General features: G+C 46.6%; 1 protein-coding gene across 1 annotated transcript; it reads left to right on the forward strand.

Annotated features, from left to right (window-relative positions):
• Positions 1–25,037, forward strand: THSD1 (thrombospondin type 1 domain containing 1). Its single transcript, XM_013179695.3, has 6 exons — positions 1–340; positions 3,827–4,010; positions 5,425–5,563; positions 10,524–11,483; positions 18,987–19,145; positions 22,722–25,037. The coding sequence occupies exons 3-6, from the start codon at positions 5,506–5,508 to the stop codon at positions 24,095–24,097; spliced, it is 2,553 nt and encodes an 850-aa protein (XP_013035149.2). The 5' UTR covers positions 1–340; positions 3,827–4,010; positions 5,425–5,505; the 3' UTR covers positions 24,098–25,037.
• The last annotated feature ends 435 nt before the right edge of the window (positions 25,038–25,472 follow it).

A 25,472-nucleotide genomic window follows, 5' to 3' on the forward strand; every position in this document is an offset into this window, starting at 1 on the left:
GCCGCCAGGGGCGCGGGCTGCCCCCGCACGGCGGCCGCCGCCAGCCGCAGCGCCATTTACCCCGGCCCCGCCGGCCGAGGGAGGGAGGGAGGGAGCCTCGTAGCCCTTCGGCCGCTCCTCCTGCCCTGCTCCTCCTGCCCTGCTCCTCCTGTCCTTCGCCGCCGACACCTCAGGCAAAAAAAAAAAAAAAAAAAGAAAAGAAAAGAAAAAAAAAAAACCTTCGTATGGGATCGCTGGGAAGCCCCGGAGACGGCTTTCTGCTCGTCGTGCAGGTAGTCCCGAGCGAATTCCTCGGTGTTTCGGCTGCGTCGCGACCGTGCCCGGTGCTCCGGTCCTTAAGGTAAACTTCTCGGGCGGGGGTGGGTTTCCAGAAAAAATAACGTAAACGTAAAAATTAATATATGCAGGAGAACGAAAAGATCAAGCGGCTGCGCTCGTCTCTTACCCCACGAGGTATGTATGAGGTATCTTAACGTATTTAATTTATTTGCATTTGTTATTTGTTACCGCTCGGACATCTTCCCCCAAGCCTCCTTATGCCTACTAAACTTATTTTCACCGCACGTTTTCCAAAGTAAACCTCGTCCGTGTGCTCGCTCCGCTGTAGCCCTCCGGTTTCAGGGGCTGGGCATCGCTGGCCAGCTCTTGGCTTGCTGAGCCGTTGTCAATAGGGGCTGAGAAACCCCAGGATTTTGTCATCTCAGCCCTAAAATATCGATGAAAACGGGCTTTGCCAGCTAATTATTTGTTCCCCTGCACGCAGGGAGATCTAGCGCTGTCAGTTCCAGCCTGGCAAATTTAGATGCATGATTTTAATAAAGCCATTATCTGATAACAACGTCAAACTGTCTGATGTGTAAATAAGAAGGGAAGATGCCTGTGAGGATGGCAGCCCGAGCCCCCCGCTGTGGCAGACATCACACGCGTACTTTTCCCCCTCAACTCAATTCCTCCCCGGGAGCAGCGGCACGTTTTTGGCCGTGACCGCTCCGCGTGGTCAGCAGCGATTAGATTGGGATAAAACGTGACGCACACCTGAGGGGCTCCCGCTTTCATGTCAGGGGTGGAGGATAGATGAGCAGTTCTGAAATTCCCAGCAGGTGGTAGCGCTTCAATCGCCGCCTCATCTCGCACCGCAATAAGCAAAAATAATTAATGTCTTTGCTGACGGACAGATAAAATATCTTAAATTTACAGAAATGTTGCGGATACATGCTTCTTTCTTGCTGCTCGTGCTGCTTGGCCACTTCCTCAAGTGAAACGTAGGAAGGATTTAGGGACTTTCAGGATTGGAGTTGCTGTTTTACTGCCTGCCTCTCTCATGCATAACCCGAGTTGTGCAAATTCCAGGTTGCAAATGTGACTGCAAAATGTTTATAAATTGTAAACCCCTTGTAAAACCCATTGCAAGGGATTTGCAATGAGGAGGGCCGAGGGTACCCAGGGTCAGGGTGAGATACAGGCTCCAGTGCATTTGTATTCTCTTTAAGCCCAGTGTTCGTTCGTGGGGTAGCTGATTGATTCCTGATGGTCCCTTATTAACTGCAGCCTCTCTGCTCTATGAAGGGGGAATGGTTGCTGAGTGGTACATTGATGAAGCTAGGAAGTGGTTAGCTGTGCTAAACCAGTGGGTTGTGGCACTCTGAGGAGCTGACTGGTTTGTGAAACATCAGATCTGTTCTGTGGCCTTTGATACTGCTGGAAAACCTACTGGAAGTCATAAATCCAGTCGGTGTTGTTGTAAAACCCATGGACTGTCCAGAATGATTACAAAATACTTAATTTTAATGACCTAGAGAAATAGGGGTATTATTTGAATAGGTATGTGGCACTAAGTTGGTATATAACCTGTCCTATTACTTCTTTATTTGGGGAAGAAAAAATGTTGTAAATGAAATTGTATCTTTGGATCGTACATGGCTCCTGACACTGCAGTGCCAACACACCTCGCAGTTCATGGTGGATTTCATCTCATATTACCTGTACCAGGCAGTGAAGTGCTATTTCCAGTGAAGAGCCAGAGGAAAGCTAAGTGATGAGACCAAGACCATACAGGAAATCTGTTGCAGAGCAGGGACTTGAAGTTTTCCTGTGTCATTTACATCACACACAAGCCCCTTGGTCTTCATTCCCAAGGCCCTTTATGGCTCATCCTCTCCTTATCTGTCATTTCCAATTCACTTTGGAGAGGAAGTCTTCCATTTCCAGTTAGCCCATTATACCGTCTCGTGGAACAGAAAGCATCTTTTTCTGTTGCTGTGTGTCTGCTGCATCTCACACAATAGAGCCTTAGTCCCTGCTTGTCCACCAAAGTAATAAATTAAAAAAGCCAATTATTCAAAGTCTGATAGCCGCCTCTGTTCAATCGCTGCTCATCTCATCAAGTTAATGAACTCGAGGTAAAATATCTGCGTAGCGTAGAAACCATTTAAGATACATTGTCTGCCTTGAAAGGCAAGATTTTCTGCGGGTGCTGGAAGGGGAACAACAATAGAGCTGGGGGCAGGAGGTGAAGAAGTGGGAAATTTTTGAGAAGGAAAAAAAAAAAAAGGAAGAATTGTAGGAAGAAGGTGGCTGAAGGGGAAGAAATGTGAACCGAGCTTAGAGGTCAGTGTAGCGTTTGCACCAAACAGGGTGGAGGGAGAGAAAACTGGAGAGGAACAAACACGTGGAGAAAGAAGGAGGGGAAGGAGAGGAGGAATGCTGTGTTAGAAATGGATGGGCAGTTCTTAGGCTGAAAGCTGCTATTAGAAATCAGCTGGCAAAGGTGTAAAAGCTCAGAGAGACTTCGTGCGTGCATGTTAGCCTTGGATTTGTTCAGGGGAGCCTCAAGTAGGTTGGTAAGTCGGGGGCTCCAGCTGCATCCAGTGACAGCAGAGGGAGAAGTAGCCCCGGGCCGGACTTGGCGAGGCACCTGGTGGAAGCGCTTGGAAGTTAGTTTTGGTGCTGTTTCAAATACTCCAGTTGCAGCTTGGGTGTTGCCGGCACTGCCCGCCAGAGCCTTTCCCTAAGCCAACCAAGATAACACAGATGAAAGGGTAAAAGGGAAGAAGGGTTGGGGTCCGGTTCATGAAATGCCCAAAGGCCCTGGTGCTGGGCTGTGTCCACAAACTGGCTTAGAAAGAGCCTCTCCTGGAAAGTTCCTGCTATAAACACGGAGCAGGAGAGAGGGGATGGGGAGGGGGGAGTGGATTAATGATGCGATTTGCTAACATCATACATCTGACAGTGGCAGAAATAGGAACAGAAGTCAGGTCTCCTGTGTCTCACTCCGGTGCCCCATCTAATGAACCATGCTGCGTTTCCATCTGTCAGCTCGACATAAGCAAATTAAAATGTATGGCAACTATCTCAGGAGTATTCTCCTGCCCGGTCTTCTTTCTTTCTTCCCTAGGATGTATTCCTTCTTCCGTAGCTTTGTTTCCTTTCTGCTGTGTGTCACTCGTTAGGCTCAGATTAAGGTGGTTTGAATTTTACCTGACGCTGTGTGATTGTCTAAAAAACAATATTTGTAAAAGACATTTGAAAAATACGTGGCTAAGAAAGCTAGAGATGGAAAGGACCCATTAAGGCATCCAGCGCAATTGTGATTACTGCCCATAAAGCATTTTTATTTCCCCTCTTTAGTTCAGTGCAGTTTCAAGCAGTGCCACATAACTTCTACTTAACTGTTTACCTTGAATGATTATGCCAATGGCCAAAGCATCTCTTGCAAATATTATTTTTTAAACCTGCTTTTTCTTTCTTGGATCAGTCTTCTTTTTTTTTTTTTTCCTTTAAATGCCCAATTAGAGGTTAATGATGGTTAATAATGGTTAAATCCCAGGACCACCAGCGTACCAAGCCTGCGACACAACACCACGTCTGTTGACAGTAGCCGGTGCCGCGTGCCGCAGAGGAGAGCCAGCTCGGGAGTCCTTTGGCAGGCAAGCAGGGAGCAGCAGCCCCTAGGAGCAGGCTGGCCCTCCACCACGCTCTGCCATCAGCCTGCCCCTGGCTGGATGCACAAGGTTTGTATTCCTGTAATTTACGGCACAGGGAGTGAAACTGGGTGTTTGGGGTATCGCCGTCACTGCCTAATTCATTCTGGAGCCCGGTCAAGTTCATGGGCCAGGTGGTGATGATTCCCCAGTAAATATGTACAGCTATTGTCGTAATGGGCCTTCGCTGAGCAAGGCTGTGCATGCTCCCGTTAATCTTTTCTTAGAAATTATTCTCTCCAGCCACTTGAATTAAGTGTATATGAGAAACCGGAGAGGGAATTGGCACAGAGCAGACGGGCGAAGAAGCTAAAACAATTTAAAAAGCTTTCAGATAACACATGGGCTGAATCTTAGGTCAACAACTCTTAGGTCAATAACTCAATGTTATTGTTGAAATATCTCATTATTTTTATGATTCCTGAAAACGTACCTGATCTTTGTCGTGCCCAGTTCTTGCGTTTTATGTTTATGTTCTGCAATTTTTGTCTCTCCTAACTTATGCGTGCTCCGGTGCCAGTTTTCTCTCGTAAAATCAGGTTGTAAGCTGTATTGAACAAGAATTTTCTTGCATGTTTGAGTGACGGTAAGCACAGTAAGGCTGACTTTCAAACACTCCTATACAATACAAAAGAGAGCAATTCTTGTATTTTGAGAAGGACTCCTTTGAGCTCGATCTTCTCTTTTTAGATTCTCTCTTGCTTCTGTTTCTGGAGCGAACTGTAGGTTTTGCTGCTGTCATTCTGCTTCCAGCCTGTTTTATATGATTGCTATGAGACTCGTAACGATTAGTTTAAAGCACATTGAAATAAAATTGTGAAACTTTTCAAAAGGTTCTCTATTTTTGTTGGCATAACCAATGCTACATAGAATGTAAACTTGAAAAATGATGGAGGAAAAGTTGGAAGTTAGCACTTTCTCCAGCTAATCAGTCTGAGTGACATAAAAAGCAGTTATATATCTTTTACAGAGCCAGTGAGATAATATAAATAATTAAATAATATTAATATTAATAACTAAATAATATTACTAGACCTGAAAACAGGGCAGTTTGAATTGTATAGCAGCAGTAAACCTCCAGTATCTACAGATGTTGAGGTCAGAGTTACATTTTGTATAAAATACTTCTTATTTTGCAGTTGTGGGTGTTGATCTTAATGTAAGATATGCACAAAAGCAGTTACTGCAGTGCAAAGGTAAATTGTTGTGACAGGTCTTTATTGTTCTGTCTCAGGACTTGACATTTAAAGATGGAAAATGTACTGTACAATGAATTGTAGTTGTGCTTATCCGTCGATCCAATATTAATAATGGTTAGGTAAACGAGAGAAGGGTGTTAATTAATGGTGTGGGCTTTTTTATTTTTTTTTCTTACTAGTGGGATGTCTTTCCTCTTGTATTTTACGAAGCAAAGTCAACACAGCTGAATTTTTTAAACTTTCAGGTGTTCTTGAAAAACGTGCCTGCACTTTGGAGCTGAAGAAGGACATGAGGAGTAAAAGGACCTGGGATCGCACTGGTCAGAATGAAACAGATGTTGAAAGATTTTTCAAATCTATTGCTAGTGGTGCTCTGTGACTACGGTGAGTACTAGAGCTTTCAAGGGAAAACTGTGAGACTCATATTCACAAGGTGGTTTTGGATAGTGTTGTTTGCAGGATATCCGCTGAAATAAAAGGTCACACAAGCCACCATTGCACAGAATATAGTCGAGGTCTTGTGCAATATGTAGGTGGAAAAGACAACTCAACTTGCATAAGCTGCCCCTTTGGATCCAGCAGGAACCTTTCCTGCTGTGAATTTGCTCAGAGAAGCAAACAAGATAAATGAGCACATTTCTGTGGGCATCATCAAGGGGCTGGCTGTGTTAGAAGCAGTAACAGGAGCTCTGCTCTCTTTTGAGACTTGTATTCCGTAACATTTAATACATATCTTGGAAGACAGGTCTGTTTTAGGTGTCTGTACCAGGGTGGGAGGAACCACAACATACAACTGCCCATTCCTCTCCGTTAACTATAAAAGGAACCTATGGGAACATCGACAGTACAGGCAACTTCCTGTGACTGTGTGAGACCCCATCTGATGGACCTAAGCTGGCGACTCAGAGGACTTTTGAGAACAACGAGGTGTTCTCTCCTTTGACCACATAAGAAGCCAAAGGATGGGATTCGTATCCATTCAATTTTAGTCATGTAAAATTAGGCAGCTAGTCTGATGCAATCAGTGTTGTTTGAGTCACAAAATGGCACATCTCGAGGGCAGCTCCAACCCATCTGTAGTCTGAGATGTGTGGGTTGAGAAGGCACCTCCTCTCCTTCAGCTGTCAACGGAGATTAAACACCTAGTTTAGCTTAGACAGCTACAAGTCTGAGGGGAATCCTATGCAGGGCATCTATCTTTTCCAAGAACGTACTAAGTAGAAGGTAGGTTTGCAAAGATAATCAACTCCGTACTACACAGTGATTTCAGTGATTTAGAAATCTTGAAAATGGGGCTCTTAATTTGTAAACAATGCATATGTTTTCAAAAATTACATTCATAATTTAAAAGCAGGTGTTAAGGAGAGAAACGGACCGAGAATGTGTGCAGTTTGCTTTTCTTGTGTACGTGAGAAAATACGCTCAGCTACCTGTACCTCTGTTCTTGCTCCATCTCCACTCTAGAACAAGGGATCACTGAACACTACCAAGAGCCTAGAATTGGCCTCTTAGGTGAGCTCAAGCCTAAAAGAAGTGGTGACTTTTGTCTGTGGCTTTTAGTACCACGTGTTGTTTTAATAAGACAAAGTTAGCTGGCTAAGTTAAGAACAGTGCTCTGAGTGGGTAACGCAGTGAAGATAAGTATTGAAATCACTTAATCCAGAAAGTGAGGTGAATGATTGCAATATCCACTGGTTCTTGGTGAGCCAGTCCTGCAGGCATTCACAACTGGTTGACTCACAGGTAAAAGCTATTGTTTGAGAACTTTATAGAGAGTGGCACAGTGAGTAATTAAAAGGTGCAGTTAAAGAGCTAAATCTCAGGTGCATCATCTTTTCCCTTATTTCCAGTGAAAGGGTAGTCCGTAATTCTGAAAATAACTTACAAACAGTACGTATCTTTGAGTATCACATGTGTACATACTTTTTAGAGAAATATTTCCCTCATATGTGTCTCAATTTTACACCAATACTGCGTTTTAAATGAACAAGTATATTGTGGAAAATTACTGTAATGCTACAAGAAAAAAAAATGGTTCTAGCATACAACAAAACAGTATTCAGTATTCTCATTTCTTATCAGTTTTTCTGATGTGTTTGTTCTTCGTAGCTCTGTTGTGCTGATGGCTGACAAGCCAACATCACAACCCAAGTTGGCTTGAACACAATTAAAAATAAATAAATATCAGAACAGCACCCTCAAATAATAATTCTCACTCTTCAGAAGAAAAACAAGGATTTTCCTTTTGATCTTTCTAAGAGGGAGCTCTTGCAAAGACTCCTCTGGCAGGTTGTTGGCGCCACAGCCAGACTCCATTCAGTGGGAGACCATTGTAATGACAACCAAAAATACACAAACGCATTGAAAGCTGCCCCTGACTGGCTGTCCAAACAATTGGGACCAGGTTTTGGCTTGTGACAGGGCCATGCACGCGCAGGAGGCTGGAGGGCTGCTGAAGGAGCACGCGGGGGAAGCTGGCTGCTTCTGACTGGCAACTTGTGGAGCATTATGGAAAACTGCTGCATGGGCCACTTATGAACGTGAAGTTGTTTTATTAAACAAAGAGGGGAGAAGGGATGCTGTGACCTGAGGGGTGCCAGGCAGAGCTCTGCAGTGCTGTAGCAGCATCCTGCAGTAATGCTCGCTTTCCTCACTTCCCAAGTGATCCATATTAGGGTGGATGGGAGCTACACGGCAGTCCCCTGGCCTCTCTCCAGTCCTCCCACACGCATACACAGCGGTGTTATTTCTTCTGGTGTGGGCCAGTCCAAATAAAAAATAGTGCAAATGAGTAAGGAGAGGAGAGTAGTAGGTGTAAACATCAGTGCTTTTCATTACTATCACATCAAAGTTTTTGTTGAAAATTTGAAGCCTGGAGTTGAAATTTTTCACGCTGGGTTTTTGCCATGGCCTGATTTCTTTTTCCCTCATTACATTTCAGCCAAGTTGAATCTGGCCAATTCCTTTGTAGAGAAATGCATCATTTTGCCCACGTTCAAAGAAAGAAAAACCCAGCAACTTGCAACCATTTCGCTTGGAAACTCTAACGCAGCTCTGGGAACTTCACGTTAGAGAGCTCATGAAGCTCTGGGACATGCATTTTGTTGTCTGTATGAGGATGTGGTCAGACTTGGTCCATTTCTAAGTCCTTGCAGATGAGTTAACAACAAAGCTCTCTGAGGGGTTGAGCGTGCTCCAACTCCCTTTGCTCCTCTTGCCAGCCCCACACAACGCTGTGCATGCTGCAGCCCAGGGCAGCAGCTTTCTGCATGTTTCTAATGTCAGGCCCTGGGTAGAGGTGCTTGTTCTGTGCTCTCTGCTCCCCTTGCTGGCATGCTGGAGGTGAGCAAGAAAGGTGGGAACTTGCTGGAGTTGAATTGTTGAGGTTGCAAGGAGCCTCTGGAGGCCATCTGGTCCAACCCAGCGCAGGGTGCCCAGGACCCCCTCCAGGCGCCTTGTGCCGCTCTCCCAGGAGGAGACCCCACAGCCTCTCTGGGCAGCCTGGGCCAGTGCTCAGCCGCCCGCCCAGCACACAAGTGAGAAAGGCCAGGTAGTTCTGAGAGGCCCAGGTAGTTGTTCAGTTGATATTTGACGAGTTTTCACCTTTGTGTCTGTGCCCTGGTTCCTAACACACTGAACAAGAATGGTGACGTTTCCTCATCTTTCAGGGCCATTGCAGGGATAAACTCATGAATATTTCTAATACACTGATATACTATGATAAGAGCACAATAAAAGTCCATGGGGGAAATGAATAATTCTGTATTATCAGGATGGATTTCGGATGGTGTGCAGTCAATAATACATGGGACCACCATGGAAGGACAAGAATAAAAGAGCCCTCTGGTAACAGGCACCATCCATCTGCCAAATGAAGCAGGATCTTGTGGAAAAATTGGTATTGACTCATGCAAGTTAAAGGCCGACTTACAGCACATGTATGTGAGAGCATACACATGATTTATGTGTGTAAGGCTGTGCGTACAACCTTCACCCAGACGTTAGGGATGTGGTTGGAGCTGGTTATTTTAACTGCCTCTTACAGCTGGTGAAGAGTAATAGGCTGTTCTGGCGCATGCCGATGTAAATGGCTATAGCTGGTCAGATGAATTGCTTCCTGAAAACTTTCTCTGCTGACAGGAAAGTGAATCCAAGGGGACGAACTCAAATTGAAGCTTGCAGTGGTAGTTGTCTAGTATTCTGTGAGATGAGTCCTGCTACTCCTAAATGCTGAGTGCTTGCCTTGGCACTTGCAGTGTTTTTCCAGCACAGCTTTCTTTGAGGTAATCTTAAGACATATGTAACAGATTGAACAAGTCAGAGTATTGTTAGTCGATACTACTTACTAACGGATTGCTTTAGCTGAAGTCTTACAGTTGCATAGCACCTTCCATCCAAGACTCAGAAGCCTTTTTCCAGGCAATTTATTATATAAAGATGTCTCACAGCACATTCTCTATCTAGAATAAATGTATGCAGTTCCCATTTTTCGGGTAACCTTCCTACGTCTGAAATCCTTAAGTTTCAAGCAATGCAGAAAAGCTAGCTGAGCTGAGAACAGAAATGTGATCTTCTCAATCCAGTGCTTTAGATATCATCTATCCCCACTAGTTACAGCATGTCTCAGGATAATTTGGCAACTTGCACAAACATGGTCATGCAAGAAGTGCGTTTAAAAAGCCTGTGCCATTTATAATGAAATGATGTCATTTAGACATGTTGCACCACATCTGAGACAAGAAAAGTGCTGCAGTCACCATCACTGTTATTTTCAGCTCTTTCACTCAAGTGTCTCTGTGATGCAAATGAGCAAAATGAAAGATTCATAAGACAGAGCAAGAGAAGAGGCTTCAAAAAGCATCATGCAGACTTCCTATTTTATTTAATTTGAGGGACATTTTTCATGTTTCTGTATTAAGAAACTACTTTTTTTTTGTTTTTATTTTTTTTTTGGCTAAAATAAGTAGAACAGCTGGCCATTGTGAAGTGGGCTTTAGGAATCTACAAGTGAAAGAAGTGGAGATTTTCACGGTCTATCCCTAGAAATGAAGTTTTCTGTGAATCTTTTTTTTTTTTGAAACCTTTTTTTTTAACCTTTCTGAGCGTGTTGCTACAGTGAGCTTTGAGCTGTTCCATATCACATCCCTGCACAAAGGGGAGGTGGTGAGCTTTAATTGCTCTAGTTACAACTTTTTTTTTTTTGGTGATCTGATTCACTTTTAAAAGTTTGAGCACGATTTCTTAAATATCCACTTTATAAATATGTATTTTCTTCTGTAAGTTGCATAAGCAGTGGGTTGTCTCTCTGTTTCTTAACACTGTTGTTACACTGTTTTCCTTTCAGTTCTGGGTGAAGCCGAGTACCTCCTGTTGGAGCGCCCAGGTCATGTAGCCTTCAGCAACGACACGGTGTCTGTGGAATATCGGTACTACAGCAGTGGTAATGTGACCGCAGAGAACCTGTCCATCCTCTTGCTGGATGCCAGCACCAACGAGGTCATTGCAAGAAAACAGCTTCCCGTGAATCAGTCCCAGGGGGTGGTAGAGTTTGAGTGTTTTTATTTCATGAGTGCTGGGGACTTTTTGTTCAGAATGGTCTCTCCCAGCGATAATAGCAGTGGTGCTGCAAGAGGAAGAACGTCCACCCTCCGCGTGGAATGGCCTGTATTTCACATTGATTTGAACAAGACCTCGGAGCTGCCTGGAAGCTCCCTTCAGGTTGGACTTTTTACAAACGAGCACTTGTGTGCCATGAACAAGACAGTGGTTTCGCTGGATGTGATATTCACCAGCGCCCTTTATGAACTAGGAAGAGTAAGCTCTGATGAGATGCTGGGCGTTAGAACTAGAAAAGGAATCCTGCTGTCTAAGTCCCAGTGGGTAGAGTTTGATTGCCCGCATGTTGGTCAAGAAACTTATATTACTGTGCTACTGAAATCGTTAGCAACACATTCTGTTATTGCCTCCATGGGACCCATAGATCTCCTCCACAAATTTGGATACAGGCTGGTTGTGGCACCAGAAGCGGTGTGCAAAACTTTGGTTCAGGTTTTCGTAGTCATGCCCCCGTGCACTTCTATCAGTGGCAAAATTGTCGTCTATAAAGAGGCTCTCAAGCATCCTACTCTGAGAACATCTTGGCTGTATGAGAACACCCTTCACCCAGGAGACAACAGGACAGAATTTAACTGCACTTTGTTTGATGTGGGGAAGAACAAATACTGCTTTGACCTCTATAATTTCTCAAACCGAAGCCATTTCCCAACGAGAGTTAAGGAGTGTATGATGATCCAAAGGAATATGGGTTTGTACCAACGTTTGTTTTCTTTTAGCAGAAATCAGCACTCTTCCCGGCCAACGTGGGTAATGATAAATCGGTTTGATTGTAGTGTCTCTTATTGAATAGCTGTCTTTTGGGTCTTCTGCACCAGCAAAAAATAGTTGTAAAGGCATATACAGATGGGAGCAAAATGGATTAGACTTGTGTAGAGGCGTACACAAGGACATTTGGTAACAAAGGCCACAGTGATAGCTTAAAACTAAACTTAAAACTAGACTTAAAACTTAACTAAAGTGAAGGCTAAGTACCAACCAAAACAGTGTGGGACATTTTGAATGATGGATCCATCTAGTTCCAGTAAAGCTGAAACTTGGCTTTCTCAGTCGTTTAAGAAGCTACCACAGTAGATCTGACCCACTGGAGATATCTATACTGCATTTAAGTGTCTAGAAGCCAAATGTCCAACATTAAGTAGCTGTCTCGCTGTTTAGTTGAGAGAGGCAGACATCTCCCAAGGGTGATTCATCCCATCCTAAGATGGGTAGAGAAGATACAGGGGCTGAATCCTTGTCTGGCTGTCTTTTTCTACCTTGTTTGCTCTGGGCGTTTAAAATCCTACCTGCTAGATAACGCAAATTTCGATGACATGAATCAAGATTTGGCCATAGCAAACGACGCTCTTGTGTCGTCAGTTGGGCAGCTGGAGGGGTTTTTGCAGCAGCCTTTCAAGCCGTATCTCTGCTGCTGCTTAAAACAGATCACAGTCCATTTCCCGACCCATAAAGCCACCTGCCAGAGCATGGGTCACATCCATACAGCTAAACTCTTTTCTTCCAAGAAAATACTAGGTTCATACAACCTGCCATGTGGGGACAGTCTGTGTGGTCTGTGGAGTCCTTTGGCCACGACCAGGCATGCTCTGGGAGAGTGCTGGTTGGCAGAGGCCAACACCGCATCCAGGAGTATGAATGATCACAGTTAAGGATGGTCACAAGACAGAACTTGAGCCCATTTCTCAGTCCTGATTAAGGAATATCCATACGTTCTTTATTTTTTATCTCTACAACTTACATATGTGTAGCATCATAGGCAACTGGGGGTAGTAGTCCATGGTTTGGCAGGGTCTACTCACCACAGTAGCACGGCAGAGGAAGCAGATGAGCCAAATGTCCTCTGGTTTGTTGAAAACTGTAGCAAGGGATGGGCTGCATGTGTACAAGGGGACTGGGGCTGGGTTAGGTTGTGTTGCCCACATCCTGGAAGAGAAAAGTAAAGGCTCTGAAGTTTTGGAGCAGGCTTGCATCCATGGGTTATGAATTAGTCTTTCCCATGGGCATACTTCAAAGAGCTTGGGTTGAAAGGCTGGAGATGTATTCGACACATCCCCACCCTGGTCTTCCTGCAAAGGAAGTGCAGGAGCTCGAGCCAAAAAAGGGTCCTTGCACCTCCTGGGCAGGTCTCTGAGTGGGATGATCAGGAGACAAGGAGCACAGGACGTGGTCCAGACACAGCCTACCTAAACTAGGTTTCTGGTGTTGTGTGGTTTGTACTACTTCATTAATTCTGACATTGTGAGCTCTTTAATTAACACTCTGTACTAAGAATGACCTCTCTTTTCACCACATGCCAAGCCGGGTACGTAGTTCTTCTCTGGAGCTTAACTTTCCATCTGTATTCTTTGTTGGTGCTCTTGGTCTTTGGCACAGGAAAGTCCACCTAAAAATGAAAGCACACTTCCTTCATCGAGATAATTCTCAAGGAAAAAGGAAGAGAGAACTCTCATTCTTTCTCTGTGCTTGGGTGGTATTTATATGGCACGCAGATACTATCTAGCTAATTGCCCTGACAGATGAATATGTAGGATATGACACAGCTGCGTTTCTGTGCCCAATATTTGACTGGTTTTAATCGTTGAAATCCACCTTAAGCAATGCCTGCAAGTCGCTTTGTTTCCCGGAGCTGCACGTTAGCACCACAAGTGCAGCGGAAAGAAATCAGGCTGCTCGTGAAGAATGCCTTCAAGTCAACAGCTGGCAAGTTGGAAGTGTCACGTCGACGAAGCCGATGAAAGCGAAACCACGTCGCCTTAAAGAAAATGTCAACCCGAAATTAATTAGACAGCAGCACGTCTGCCTTCGTGGCGGTATCCGTGAGACTTCAAAGCCCCCAGGCAGCGCCGGAGAGGAGCGGGGTGTTTGGGGAGGAGTGTGGCGGCCCGAAGCGGGGCGAACCTCCGTGGTCTGTGGGGGCTGAAGGAGGCCTTCTCCTGAGCCCCTGGCCCTGCGGCAGGGAAAAGGAAAGTAGGTGCATTTCATAACTCAGCTCATCTAGCTCCAGCCTCCGGTGAGGGGCTCTTGCTGTGCTGCTCTCTGCCAGACGAGGCAGCTGTTTGCTACCCATCGTCTTCCCCCTGCAAGGCGTTGGCACATCCAAATTGTGTCGGTCCTTCCTGATAACCTCAGTGTTCTTTTTGATAAACTGAACAGATCGAGTCCTTAACTGAAAGGCGTTTTCTTCAGGATGTGGTTAATGTTCTGGCTCTTTTGGGTTCCATTTCCATTTCTTTTAGCAATCCTTTTTATTTGATGACACGGGTACCGGCTTTGGGTGTCATCTTCTAACGTCCTCCTCCCTGATGCCGTTCGAGCAGTAGCTCGAGCTCCCTCCTTACTGATCCTCTGCTTTTACTTCCACAGATTGCCTAGCTGATTTTTGCCGTAGCTTTCACCCTGGAAACCCTTGAGCTGTTCTTACACATGACCTTTTAGTTCCGCGGTCTATTCTGCGGGTACAGCTTGTATTCCTTCTGCCTACATTTTGCATTTGGCTGATGTACAATCCACTTTCTGTGAGTTGTCCTAACTTACCATGGAACCTGCATTGCTGCGTGCAGTTCTGGTATCTCCTCGTGTCATCACAGGAGTGGCATATTTTCTCAATAACAATTTTGTATTTATTTTCCTGTCACCGAGGCAAGCGTTGTATAGCACCAAACATTATCCTTATCCCTTTGAAATCTCTCCAAATGCATTCCCGCTCGGTGATGATTTTCTGTTGACAATTGCATATCAAATCTGTCACTCCGCCAGCTCTTCCTCTGTTTAGCATATGCTCTGTTATTATGAAACAAAGATACTCTCTTGTAAAAGATGAAAGCTCCTAAATCATTAAAATTATCTTCATCCAAACCACAGAAGATGAGATAAAGTTGATTTTGCAACACCTGCTTTGCATAGATCAGGCATCAGTTATTTTCCTGACCCTTCGTCGATCCAGCTCTTTATTCCTCATCCCTGGTAGGCTTCGGACAGCCCGTGGAAGAGGAATCTGTCTGTCTTGTGTCTGGAGGAGGAAGGAGAAGGCTGCTGGTCACGCTGGGCAGGCCAGAACAGCAGCTCTTCCAGCAGGAGCCATCAGCTTCAGAACAACCGTCACAAAAAAATCCCCAACCCTGTGTTTTCCAAGGCTGTGAATCTATCTATTAAACATAGGGAATAAGTTCATTAAATGTGAGCCTGTGCCCGTGGAGCTTTCTGTAGACTGCAGCTGGAGAACCTGTGAAAAAATAACAGAGACGTGAGTCACTTCATTCACCTCGGCGCAGCGTTAACGGCTTCACGGAGATGACTAAGAGAGAGCCATGCAGCTAAGATTTTCCCCACGCCTGACTGAATTGTCTGAAAGTCTGAGAAAGAAAACTCTGCCAGGTCATTTTAGCCAGCAGCAGAAGCGTTGCGGGCTCATTCATTTCAACACGTTATCCCGTGCTTTGCGTGGTGGGGATTTGAGTGTCCCCAGCAGTGAGACTTCAGCTCTCCTTAGGAAGATGTCCCACATCCTAGCTGGTGTCTGGCTGGAGTCATTTGGGATGGCTCTGATAAATTACTCAGTAGTGCTATGCCATATAAACGGGCATATTTTCTTCATGTTTCCAGTGTTAATTAACTTTTTAATTAACTTTTTTTTTTTACAGTTCTTAGTTACACTCCCAAGACCAGTTTCAACCCTGGTGCAAATCCTAATGAAGTCTGTTGCGCTTGCTGACAGCAGGGATGAATTCTGTTGCCTTCTCTCACATCTGGTTTTTGCTACCTGCCCAAAAAAGTACCGGAAGGTCCGCAGGGCACAAGTAGAGCTGTTGCCAGCAAAGGGAAGGAGGAAGGCAGGAAAAGCCCTTCTGGAGGGAGAAGCAGTCACTAAGTGTGCAGTAAGAGGAGTATCTAGGGGTCAGGCGTGGATACAAGACTTGCATCAAACTCTTGCTCCCTGCGTGAGGCAGTGTGAATCAGCCCTGCCTGCTATCTGCGCGAGGATCTGGGAACCAATTAGCTCTGTTGCCTCAATCCATTTCTGCCCTGCATTTGTTTAGAAACAGCCTAATGCAGGGAGGCTGGCTTTGTGCTCCAGCCTGCTTCGCTCCTGGCAGTGAATCCTTAATCTCCACATCCCTGGCATGTGAAGAATAAATGGGGTGTCGTGGACTCGCCGGGATAGCTCCTGAGAAAAGATTTCAGACAGTGCCCCAGAAGTTCTTAAAGATGTCTGTTTGTGGGGAAAAGACTATAATTAGCCCAGGCAGAGTCTGGGTTTTCTTCTTTCAAGAGGATGATCGTCCTTTCATTGTCCAAATGAGCAACCTGTTGGAGCATGCCACCGTTTCAGTGCGCCCAGGCTTTATTTCCATGGAAGTGGAGAAGCACGGGATGGCTGAGAAGGATGGTTTCCCAGGTCTTAGCCAAACACCACCATGCCTGGTCTCAGGACCTAGAGACTGATCTCAGCTTCCACAAGCAGCCTGCAGTCCCCCAGGCTAGCAGGTTTTTGCATGAGCCTGTAAATAATTAGTGATTTTATCCCATATTACTGGTCTTGTTGGAGTGCTTCGACCTACCTCGTGTGTCCGGGTGACGCTGAGCGTCCCGCACCGCCTGTGCTGTAGGACAGCACTGCAGGCTCACGGCCCTACTAAGGCCGAAACACAGAAGTTTGGGGAGAGGTGCTTACGCAGAGCAACAATTAACGCAAGTTAATTGCATTTATCTTTCATGTTGGCAGATCTGCCAACTGTCAGCTCTTTCAGACTAACTCATCAGTTAGCTATCTCCACGTCGATAATTGATTCCTCAACTGCATATGAGAAAAGTTCACACTTATTAGAGCTAGTTTGCAGTACGTACCGTCTGTTTTTTTCCCCTGGCACTTTGGATCTGCTTCTCTTAAATGGAGGTTAATTATTTAATTTCCTTGGGGGAGAATAAACTGCTTCATTTTCTTTCACATTCTGGTAATTGCAGGAGGTTGCAGAGCGGGTTGCGGGGTTTAAATCTCCATCTTTCACAGGAGCTGGAGCATTTCCTGCTCTCCTGCTGCTGAAGGCGCACAGTCGTTGCCCCAAAGCTATGGATGCCAAGCGCTGAGGAACTCTGTGCCTTCTGCTGAAGGTGAAGTCAGTGAAAAGTGCCTCAGAGCAACAGGCACGTCATAGGTTTGACGTCAAAATTAGAAAATTACCCATCCTAAGCGTACGTTAAAGCTCACAGGCATGAACGCAGGGGCTGTTGGGCACCCTCTGCTTTCAGCAGTGTTAGTAGTGGAGGCATCCAGAGCCCTTCTGGATCTGGCCCTCTCTCTGTCATTAACAGAAGCTAAGAAGAGCAGGGAATGTGGAGACAGGGAACTGAGCGAGCTCGCGCATTGGAAGTCATGGGGCTAATTTCTCAGCTGCTCACACTAATTAGTTTGTGGGGGGTTACATGCTTCTCCAGACAGCCTGCCTCCCTCTGCCAGGGGTGGGGGCACCGCCGGAGTCCGTCGTGATATCAAAACATCGTGAGACCCCCAGGTGCTGGAATACCATGAAGTCTTTTGGAAGAAGGATCGGTTGGCTATTGATTATGGCCACTTTTTATCTGCCTTCGGTGAGCACTCTGCTCACTGGCTGGTGTGAGGAGGACCTCAAATACCCGGAGAGGTCCCTCGGCGTCGCGTGGGCTCGGCCCGCCGTGCCACCAGGGCGTCTTGCCATGCCAGTCCGCGCTGCGTGCGAGGCCAGGCAGACGTACTCCAGCGTGCATCCGCACCGATGTGCCTGGACATGCTTTACAGCCCTGGCTGGCAGCACGAGCGGGAGCTGAAAACCTCCGGGCCCCATCCTGCGAGGCACGTGGGTGGCGTCATGTGGGCGAGGAGCCCCGCTGGTTCTCTCGCGCTGCTCACATGGATGTTACCTCGCGCTGGCGTGCCCACAAAAGTTTGTAGGACAGGGCCCAAAGCAGTTGAAATGTGACATTTATTAAATAACGTCTGTATTTATTTTTGTTAGGGACTTTAAAAAATAATAGCCTGCTACGAATAGAGCAGACAATATAAGGTGAAGTCGCAAAGCCACTTCCAGTCGCCAAACACGGTCTGGTCCTGTAACATCACAAACTGCTCACTGATTGGGAGCGCTGTGGCATCCTAGCAGCAAAGCAACTAGGTAATAAAATTGAATACCATGACCTGTGTTGGCAGTAGCAACCATAAATTATTAAAAAGAAAAATCTAATTTGCTTTTTGTGATTTATCTGGTTTTCTGGTTTATCTCTGAGCAGGGAAATGGAGCAACTGGTCTGTTGTTTTTCTTCCTGATACATTTTAAAGCCAGGCCGTTGAGTCGACTGACCCACAGGACAGTTCCCAGGGTACTTGTCCTTAAAGACTGCACCTGGACTCATCCCTTATTTTGGGATTTAAAGTTACAGTCCTGTCTGAGTGTCACAGCTTTCAGTGTGGGCAGGGACTGTCCCTTTCTGTCTCTGGGTCCTCCCTGCTCTGAAGTTTGAGTGCTGAGCACTGGATGAGTATGTTACCTAAGCAAAAAAGGGATTGCATTTAAAAAACGACAACATCTGAGTTAGCATTAGAACCTGAGCCTGCCTCCACTTAAAATAAAATAAATAAACCTGCGAAATTTCATCTTCAGTTAATTGCCTCTGTATAAGCAATAAAACAATAGGGACCTGTAAAGCTGTCAGATGAACGACTCAATAACACATTTGTGTGCTAAGAAGATCACAAAGAGGAAAAGCAGTATTGCCTCTTCATTAGGCCTCGTAGGCTTCTCCTCCTTTCACAATCACATAAATCAGGAGTAACTACACTTCAGTCAGTGAAGCTGTTCTGCTGTAAAAGCAGTGTTTGTCAGGTAGGAATTGGGCTTTATGAATATATAAATTAGGATGCTGTTAAAAAGATTTGTGGGTTAATTTCCATTTGCTGTTGTTCCGGGCAGCTCCTGCCAGCCTCAGTTAGCGGAGCGTGGTGTAGCGTGGGGCGAAGAGAGGAAAGCAAAAGTGGGAGCCGTGCCCCAGCCTCTGATGGGAACGGGAGCAGGTCCCTGGATCCGCTTGCTCTTTTGGTGTTGTGGTTTGCTTTGTTTGGTTATCTATTGCTTTTCTTGAATAAGAGAAGACAGTTCGATGCCTTCTTTGTCTTTAGAGGTGAGGCAGACGTGTTCCTCATTGCCGTGAGCTTGTGTGTTTGCAGAAACGTGGAGCCTGTGGCAGCCCTGGAGCCCCTGCAGCGTCACCTGCGGAGATGGCGTCCGGGAGCGCTTCCGAGAGTGTCTCACCTCCTCGCCGGCGAAACCAGGCTGCGCTGGATCTCCAAAAGAGACCTCCTCGTGTTCCCTGGAGGATTGTTTGAGTACGTAGCTCTGCTGTCTTCTGCCTTGTCTCCCCTGGCAAAAGCAGGTGGTGTGTTATTTGAAGGGGGGGGGCATCACATCCCTGTGGTTGATGGGGTAGGGCTGGAGCATACATGTGTTTGTGGGACAGCCGGAGGCAGGGCTCCAAGATTTAGGCATGCTGTGGGTGCCGTGGAAGTGGTTGAAAATCTCCAGCATGGCTGAGGGTTTAGGGAAGGGCCGGAGGAGAGATCTCAGGCCCAGGGGAACATAATCTGAATCACAGGTTAAAGATTCCAGGCAGTGGAAATCTGTTAAAAATGTAATTTTCTGGCTTGCAACTAGAGGAGGCGTGTATTTTTGATGTAGTTTGGAACAGGTGTGGAAAAGCCTCGCCAGCAGTGAGAGTATCTGTAAAAGAGCTTTAGATGTGTGTAATTCCTAAAATGCATGGTGTGGTGGGATTCATGACAGCAGCTGACGCTGAGAAGTTCTCCAGTGTCACCTGCACAGGACCTCATGTTTTTTCCAGCTGAGCCTACTCTGCCACTTCCCTGTTTCCTGTGCTGCTTCGTAATCAACTTTCAATTTTTCTCTGCTTTGGTGGGAGAGACCAAAGGTCCGCTGGCTCAGAAACTGGCTGGTGTACCCGCTCCAGTGCCTCCGTGTCCCACAGGTGCCACAGCCTGGCAGGGATGGGGACGGGGAGGCAATCAGGGCTGTGCAGGCTCCTAGGCTCTTGGGCTATAATTTAACAAATTATAGCTGTAAGCTGTGGCAAAGCGAGCGGTGCCTTCTCTCTTGCTTTGGCTGCTTCCATGCCGCTGCTGGCAAAAGTGCAGTGTGGAGAACTGGAGTGGATCCAGCTGAAAGACGGCCGGTGTGGGGATTTAGGGAAGTTGCTTATCACATGGCCATTGCAGTGTTTGTGCCACTGAAAATGGAAGGACAGCAGAGGGGTAGAACATGTAGCAGCAAAATGCAGGACTACTTTTTCGATGGGAGTGTTGGCTTGAACCGGTTTCAAGAGGTTTGCTGAATGAAAGCGAATAGGCAGGAACGGAATGTGTTGTGGAGCACTGTAAGAAGTGGGTTAGTATTGAGCGAGAGGTCAGTCGAAAGGAAAATATTAAATTAATAAATAACGATGAATATTAAAAATGCTATTCCATCAAGGCAGGTTTTTGCATTTTGTCAGTTTTCATGCAGCACTTGAGATGTTTTAACAGATTATTGTTAAGGTTTCTGCTGTTCTTCATCACTAGAAAATGCTGGCTGTGCAGGTTTGCTTACACTGTGAAGCTGCAAGTGTAAGCAGAGAGGAACAGTTCAGATGTTTAGGGGCACGGTTTAAAGCTCGTACCCTGCTCTAGGGCTGCTTGTCTTTTCTGTGCCAGTCTCCCATCAGAGTGCTGAGGGCAATGGTGACACCAGAGAAAATCCATGGGTTAGGTGGTGTTTTTCCAGAGTTGCTACTGAGTTCTCCTGTTCTGTGCCTTGTATTACCTGCTGGAGGGGTCAGTGAATACTGAACTGGTTTGTTGATTGAACTCGGCTCCTTTTTGGCCAGTTTCACACTCTTCTGCAGCTCGGAGGGTGGTTACGGTGCACAGAACTGCTGCGGTCTGAGGCACCCCAGGGCAGGGTCTGCAGAGCGAGCGGACCTGAGGAACCCCCTCACATTCCTGCCGGGTCTCTGGTTTAATAAAGAGGGTTTGTATAGAGTCAACCCACACGCACAGGAGGTCTGCATCAGCACCCGTTGCCAGAGAATCATCTGGAGAAATCACTTGCTTCTGCCTTGCAGATGGTTTTTAATCATCCAGCTCCCAAGCCAGGCTGCTTCTTTTAGAGAGCTCCGCCTATCTGGTTCTGCCTCGTTGAGTCTGACGTCGCCCAGGCAGTGTCTTGACACAGTGTCCATCATCTGTCTGAGCTCGGGCTGGCAGTGTACCCCCCGTGCTCCCCCAGCTGTCCACCCCTTTCCAGAGCAGGCTGTTGTGGTGCAGCTATCACTGCAGTCGTTAGTCCAGCAGATGGAGCAAATGGCTGAAGAAATGAAACCAGCGCACGGCCTAAGGGCAGAGGTAGGTTGGGTGGCAAGAGGAGCAAACCTGGGTAACTAGATCCAGTTGATACAGCACAATGTGCATTACAGATAGGAAACTGTGTCCTTAGAAAACAACTGTGAGAAAACGGGACTGAGAGAAGGATGAGCAATGAATGGATTGCTCTGCACCAGCGCTACTGAACAGGGCAAACGTGGCTCCCACCTTCTCTGTTGAGCTCAGAACAGCAGTGCTCCTTGTTCTCTGGGCATGGTGGTGCTGGGCTCAATGTCAGTTTTAGGGACCCTCAGAAAATATTCAACAGGCAGCGTCGTTGTTCTTCATGCTGATGTCGAGCTCTCAGAGCGACATGAAGATCAAACCTAGGATCATGGCAGGATTTTTCAAAGGTCTTGGGGCTGTCTCACAGCCCTGACTCGAAGGAATGTGCCTCCAGCCCACCATCCGCTGCCTTGCACATCCACTGTTGTAGCAGCCTGGGACCTTCTGGCCTGCGTTTGTCAGTGTAATACATCCTGCACACTTAATAGTTCACTGCTGAATGAGCATTTTTTTTCTGGATTACAGGCAGTACATTCAGACTGATGTCTACTTCTCATTTTTCTGCACGTGCATTTTGTGTGGTGGGCAGGCACTGTGAGGCAGGCAGGAGCAGCTAGCAAGGCTTACAACAGACTGTCCATAACCCCGATGGGAGGCTCTGGGATCTGGATAAAACTAGGGACTGGGGGCAAGGTTGTGAAGTGGTTCTGTCTGAGCTCACTGCTTCATAACCAGCTCTTGACGACCGCATGTGGTGTAATGTACAGGTGAGAGGTTTAAATAGGGCTGTGAAAAGCTTTGAGATGTTGATATTCCCAGTTAGCAGAGTATTCTGCCCCGTTTGAAGGTCCATCTCTGGTTCACAACAGAAGAGTCTTAATACCAGAATGCCCATGGCACCAGAGCAATGGAACCTCAGTTGGGATCCTGCTGAACAGGGGAAAGGTTTTTGCCCTCTCCAGGGACACCACTGGGCAACAGCTGAAGAAGCGCCCCCAGATGGCTGCTCTGAAAAGTTATGCTTCCACTGCCAGTGCTCTCTTCAAACTGCAGAGCTCACAAGTCAATAACTCTCACACTTCTTTAAGCCATCCTAAAAATAATTTTGGAGTGATACCTGAACTACTAGCATCACTAGGGTTATTTTTACCCCTTTACAGCACTTCTCACCAGGAGATCTTGATGTACTTTGTAAAGGAGGACAAGTATTATTATCCCATTTTACACAAATATGGGAGTGTCTTATAGAAAGGGCAGAACAGGCAAAGGTAACGATTACATCTGAAAGGTCTTCGGGTCCCTTGATTTAAAGTGAGTAATCTGTTCCTGCCAGTTCAAAGTGATCAGTAGGAAGTCACCTACAGTGAGCAAATCTTACTGTACTGTATTAATTAATTGCTTTTGCTTTGTAGTATCCATCCTAAAATACCAAAATGCTGATGACAGTGCAGCTCTGGTGACAGACGTGTGTGCTCTTTGTTACAGGTATCAAGCCTTCCACCCCACCTTCTGTCCAGCCAGGAGAGGACCAGAAAGCAAATAACATAGTCACCATCACAGGTATCTCCTTGTGTTTGTTCATCATCTTTGCCACCGTCCTCATCACCCTGTGGAGAAAGCTCTGCAAAGCTCAGAAGTGCAGCGCCGCTGTGCGTCGGAACTCCGTCCACTCCCCTGGCTTTCGGAAAAACTCCGACGAAGAGAACATTTGCCAGGGCAACAAGCAGCGGGACAGCTTCACTGAGGCAGGGGATGCCCCCGTTAACATTCCTCTGACCTACAGGCGAAGCCTCCAGTTTGCCCAGGAAGACGATGTCTCTGGAAGCGAGAGCTTTCAGCCAAATGCCCAAAAAATAATCCCTCCGATCTTCAGCTACCGCCTCGCACAGCAGCAGCTGAAAGAGATGAAGAAGAAGGGCCTGACTGAGACCACCAAGGTGTACCATGTCTCTCAGAACCCCCTCACGGACACGGTTGTTGGTGCCACCACAATGCTTCCCCTGAGTGCAGAAAACCAAGAGGAGGCCGTGGCGAACAAATTTCGGATCAAATCTCCATTTCTGGACCATCCAGCTGGTCAGCCCAAATTCCCGGGAGAGGGCTGTAACCCTAGGCTGGATTTTCCGTTCTCCCAGGCCAATCCTGCGATGAGCCCCACGCAGACCTTGGTGAGGAGAGCTCATTTCAAACACCAGGATAACAGAGGGGAGGTGTCGGAGAGGGGCTGTCACAGGAACCCGCAGTTCAGAAGAACAGCCAGCTTCCACGAAACGAAGAAGGCCAGGCCTTTCAGAGAGAGAAGCATGTCCACCCTCACGCCCCGGCAGACCCCTCTTTACAACTCCAGGACCAGAACGTGGGAGCAGGGCTTGGAAGACAGAGCACGGCCGAAACTGAGAAACGCCAACCCGACTTGCGACAAGCTGGATCAAGCCCACGGCACCGTGCCGCCGTGCGAACCGCAGGGCCGCGGCACGAGGTGCCACCACAGGGCATGTCCCCCAGGGAAGAAGCTGGATCCTGTCACTGACCGCCAGCCTGCCGGTCAGGAGAGGGCAGCTGAAAAGGCCGAGCCCAGCCGAAGCAAGCGGGGCCCTTCGCCCAACCCCAAAGGGGAGTGGCGGAAGGAAACGGGGTCAGCTGGCAAAGATAATTACCAGAGAGGCCTAACGATCAGTCCTGCCCAGTACCGAAAGGACAAGTGCCAGAGCTTCCCCTTGGACCCTGAGTTTGCCTTTTATGATAATACCACCTTCGGTTTAACTGAGGCAGAGCAACAAATGATCGACCTGCCTGGGTATTTTGGCTCAAACGAAGAGGATGAAACGAGTACTTTAAGCATCGAGAAGCTGGTGATCTGAGGGACTCGGTGCGGCCCTACAGGAGGGGCGTGTGCGGGAGAGGATCTGCAGAATCTGCCGGCTTCTGATGGAAGGAGCAGTGGGAATTGTGTTTCCTCCGCTTGGAGAAGGAGGGAATTCCCAAAGTCTGACTTGTGGGAACGCATTCCTTCCTAATTACTGGAAAGTGCTTCCGTAGAATTATTTTTTGTATGTGTGTACCTAACAATACACACATAATACCCTGGGAAAGCTTGTGTCAGTGAAGGCATGACACAGGAATAACCCACGGGGGTTTATTGCATAAATCAGTCACATTTCATGCACCCTACATAACGAATCCCGTTGATCTGGCCTTTTCCACCTTGTGAAAACCTCGTGCTAGTAGATTACGGTATCCTAAAAGATCCGTTGTCCAGTATCCTCAAACATCTCTCCTAATTAGTGAATCATTTCCCATTTAGAAAACACAAACCCCAAGTTGTGAGCAGTTTTCATCATTTTTGTGGTCATTATTGAACTAGATTGATTGCCTGCGATTGTTCAGATAAGTCACATGGTGCTGTTTCTTTTAGCTGGTCGGATGAAAGTGCAAGCAACTGACACTGAACATTTGGGGAGAACTTAAAATTGAGGGGGTGTTCTTCATTATTCAAGACGGATGTTTTCTTTCTGCCAGTATTTATTCCAAGAAAATACAGTGATGTTCAAATATTTCCAGGAAACGAGTAGAAAAGAGCATGCTACCGGGAAGGGCAAAGAAATCCGACGATCAAATTTTAGCCCTCAGAAATGTTACTGGAGCATTTAAGCACCTATAAAAGGCAGTAAGAGAAGTGTTTAATCCCACAGCCTTTCTATAATCATCTTTGCCTTTATTAAGCATTTCATTTTGTGTGTGTAAACGAATTGACAATAATACTACTGCAGCAAGCTCAAAATAAATTATGAACAAAACCAACGAACAGCACATTTATTTCGTGAATACCCGTTTTGCGAACAGAAAGGATAAGGGCTTGATGTCTGATGATTCCCAGAGAATCTTAAGGTGAAGTACAAAAATTACGTTGTTTTTTTCCTGCTTTAAAATCAGAGCTTAAAAAATTGGTGATTACACGCGGCTGCAAGTATTCAGAGCTGGGTTGAAACCCCAGTTGACAACAGAGACAGAGCTCAGGCCAGCGAGAATGACTCAGAGAATTTGCTTGCCATTTGTTAGAGTAACCGCCTCTTCAGAGAGTGTGCAAGGAGAAGGGGGTGCTGTTGGGCACAGTCACTAAAAGAAAAGGTGCTGGCAGTTCAGGATGGAATGAGGGAAGGTAGGTTCAGGCAGAGAACTGTCAGTCTTCAGAAAACTCTCCCAGAAAGAGACTGATTTTTATGGGAGGGCTCGCCA

The sequence above is a fragment of the Anser cygnoides genome, chromosome 1, assembly GCF_040182565.1.
Source record: "Anser cygnoides isolate HZ-2024a breed goose chromosome 1, Taihu_goose_T2T_genome, whole genome shotgun sequence".
Classification (NCBI taxonomy): Eukaryota; Metazoa; Chordata; class Aves; order Anseriformes; family Anatidae; genus Anser; species Anser cygnoides.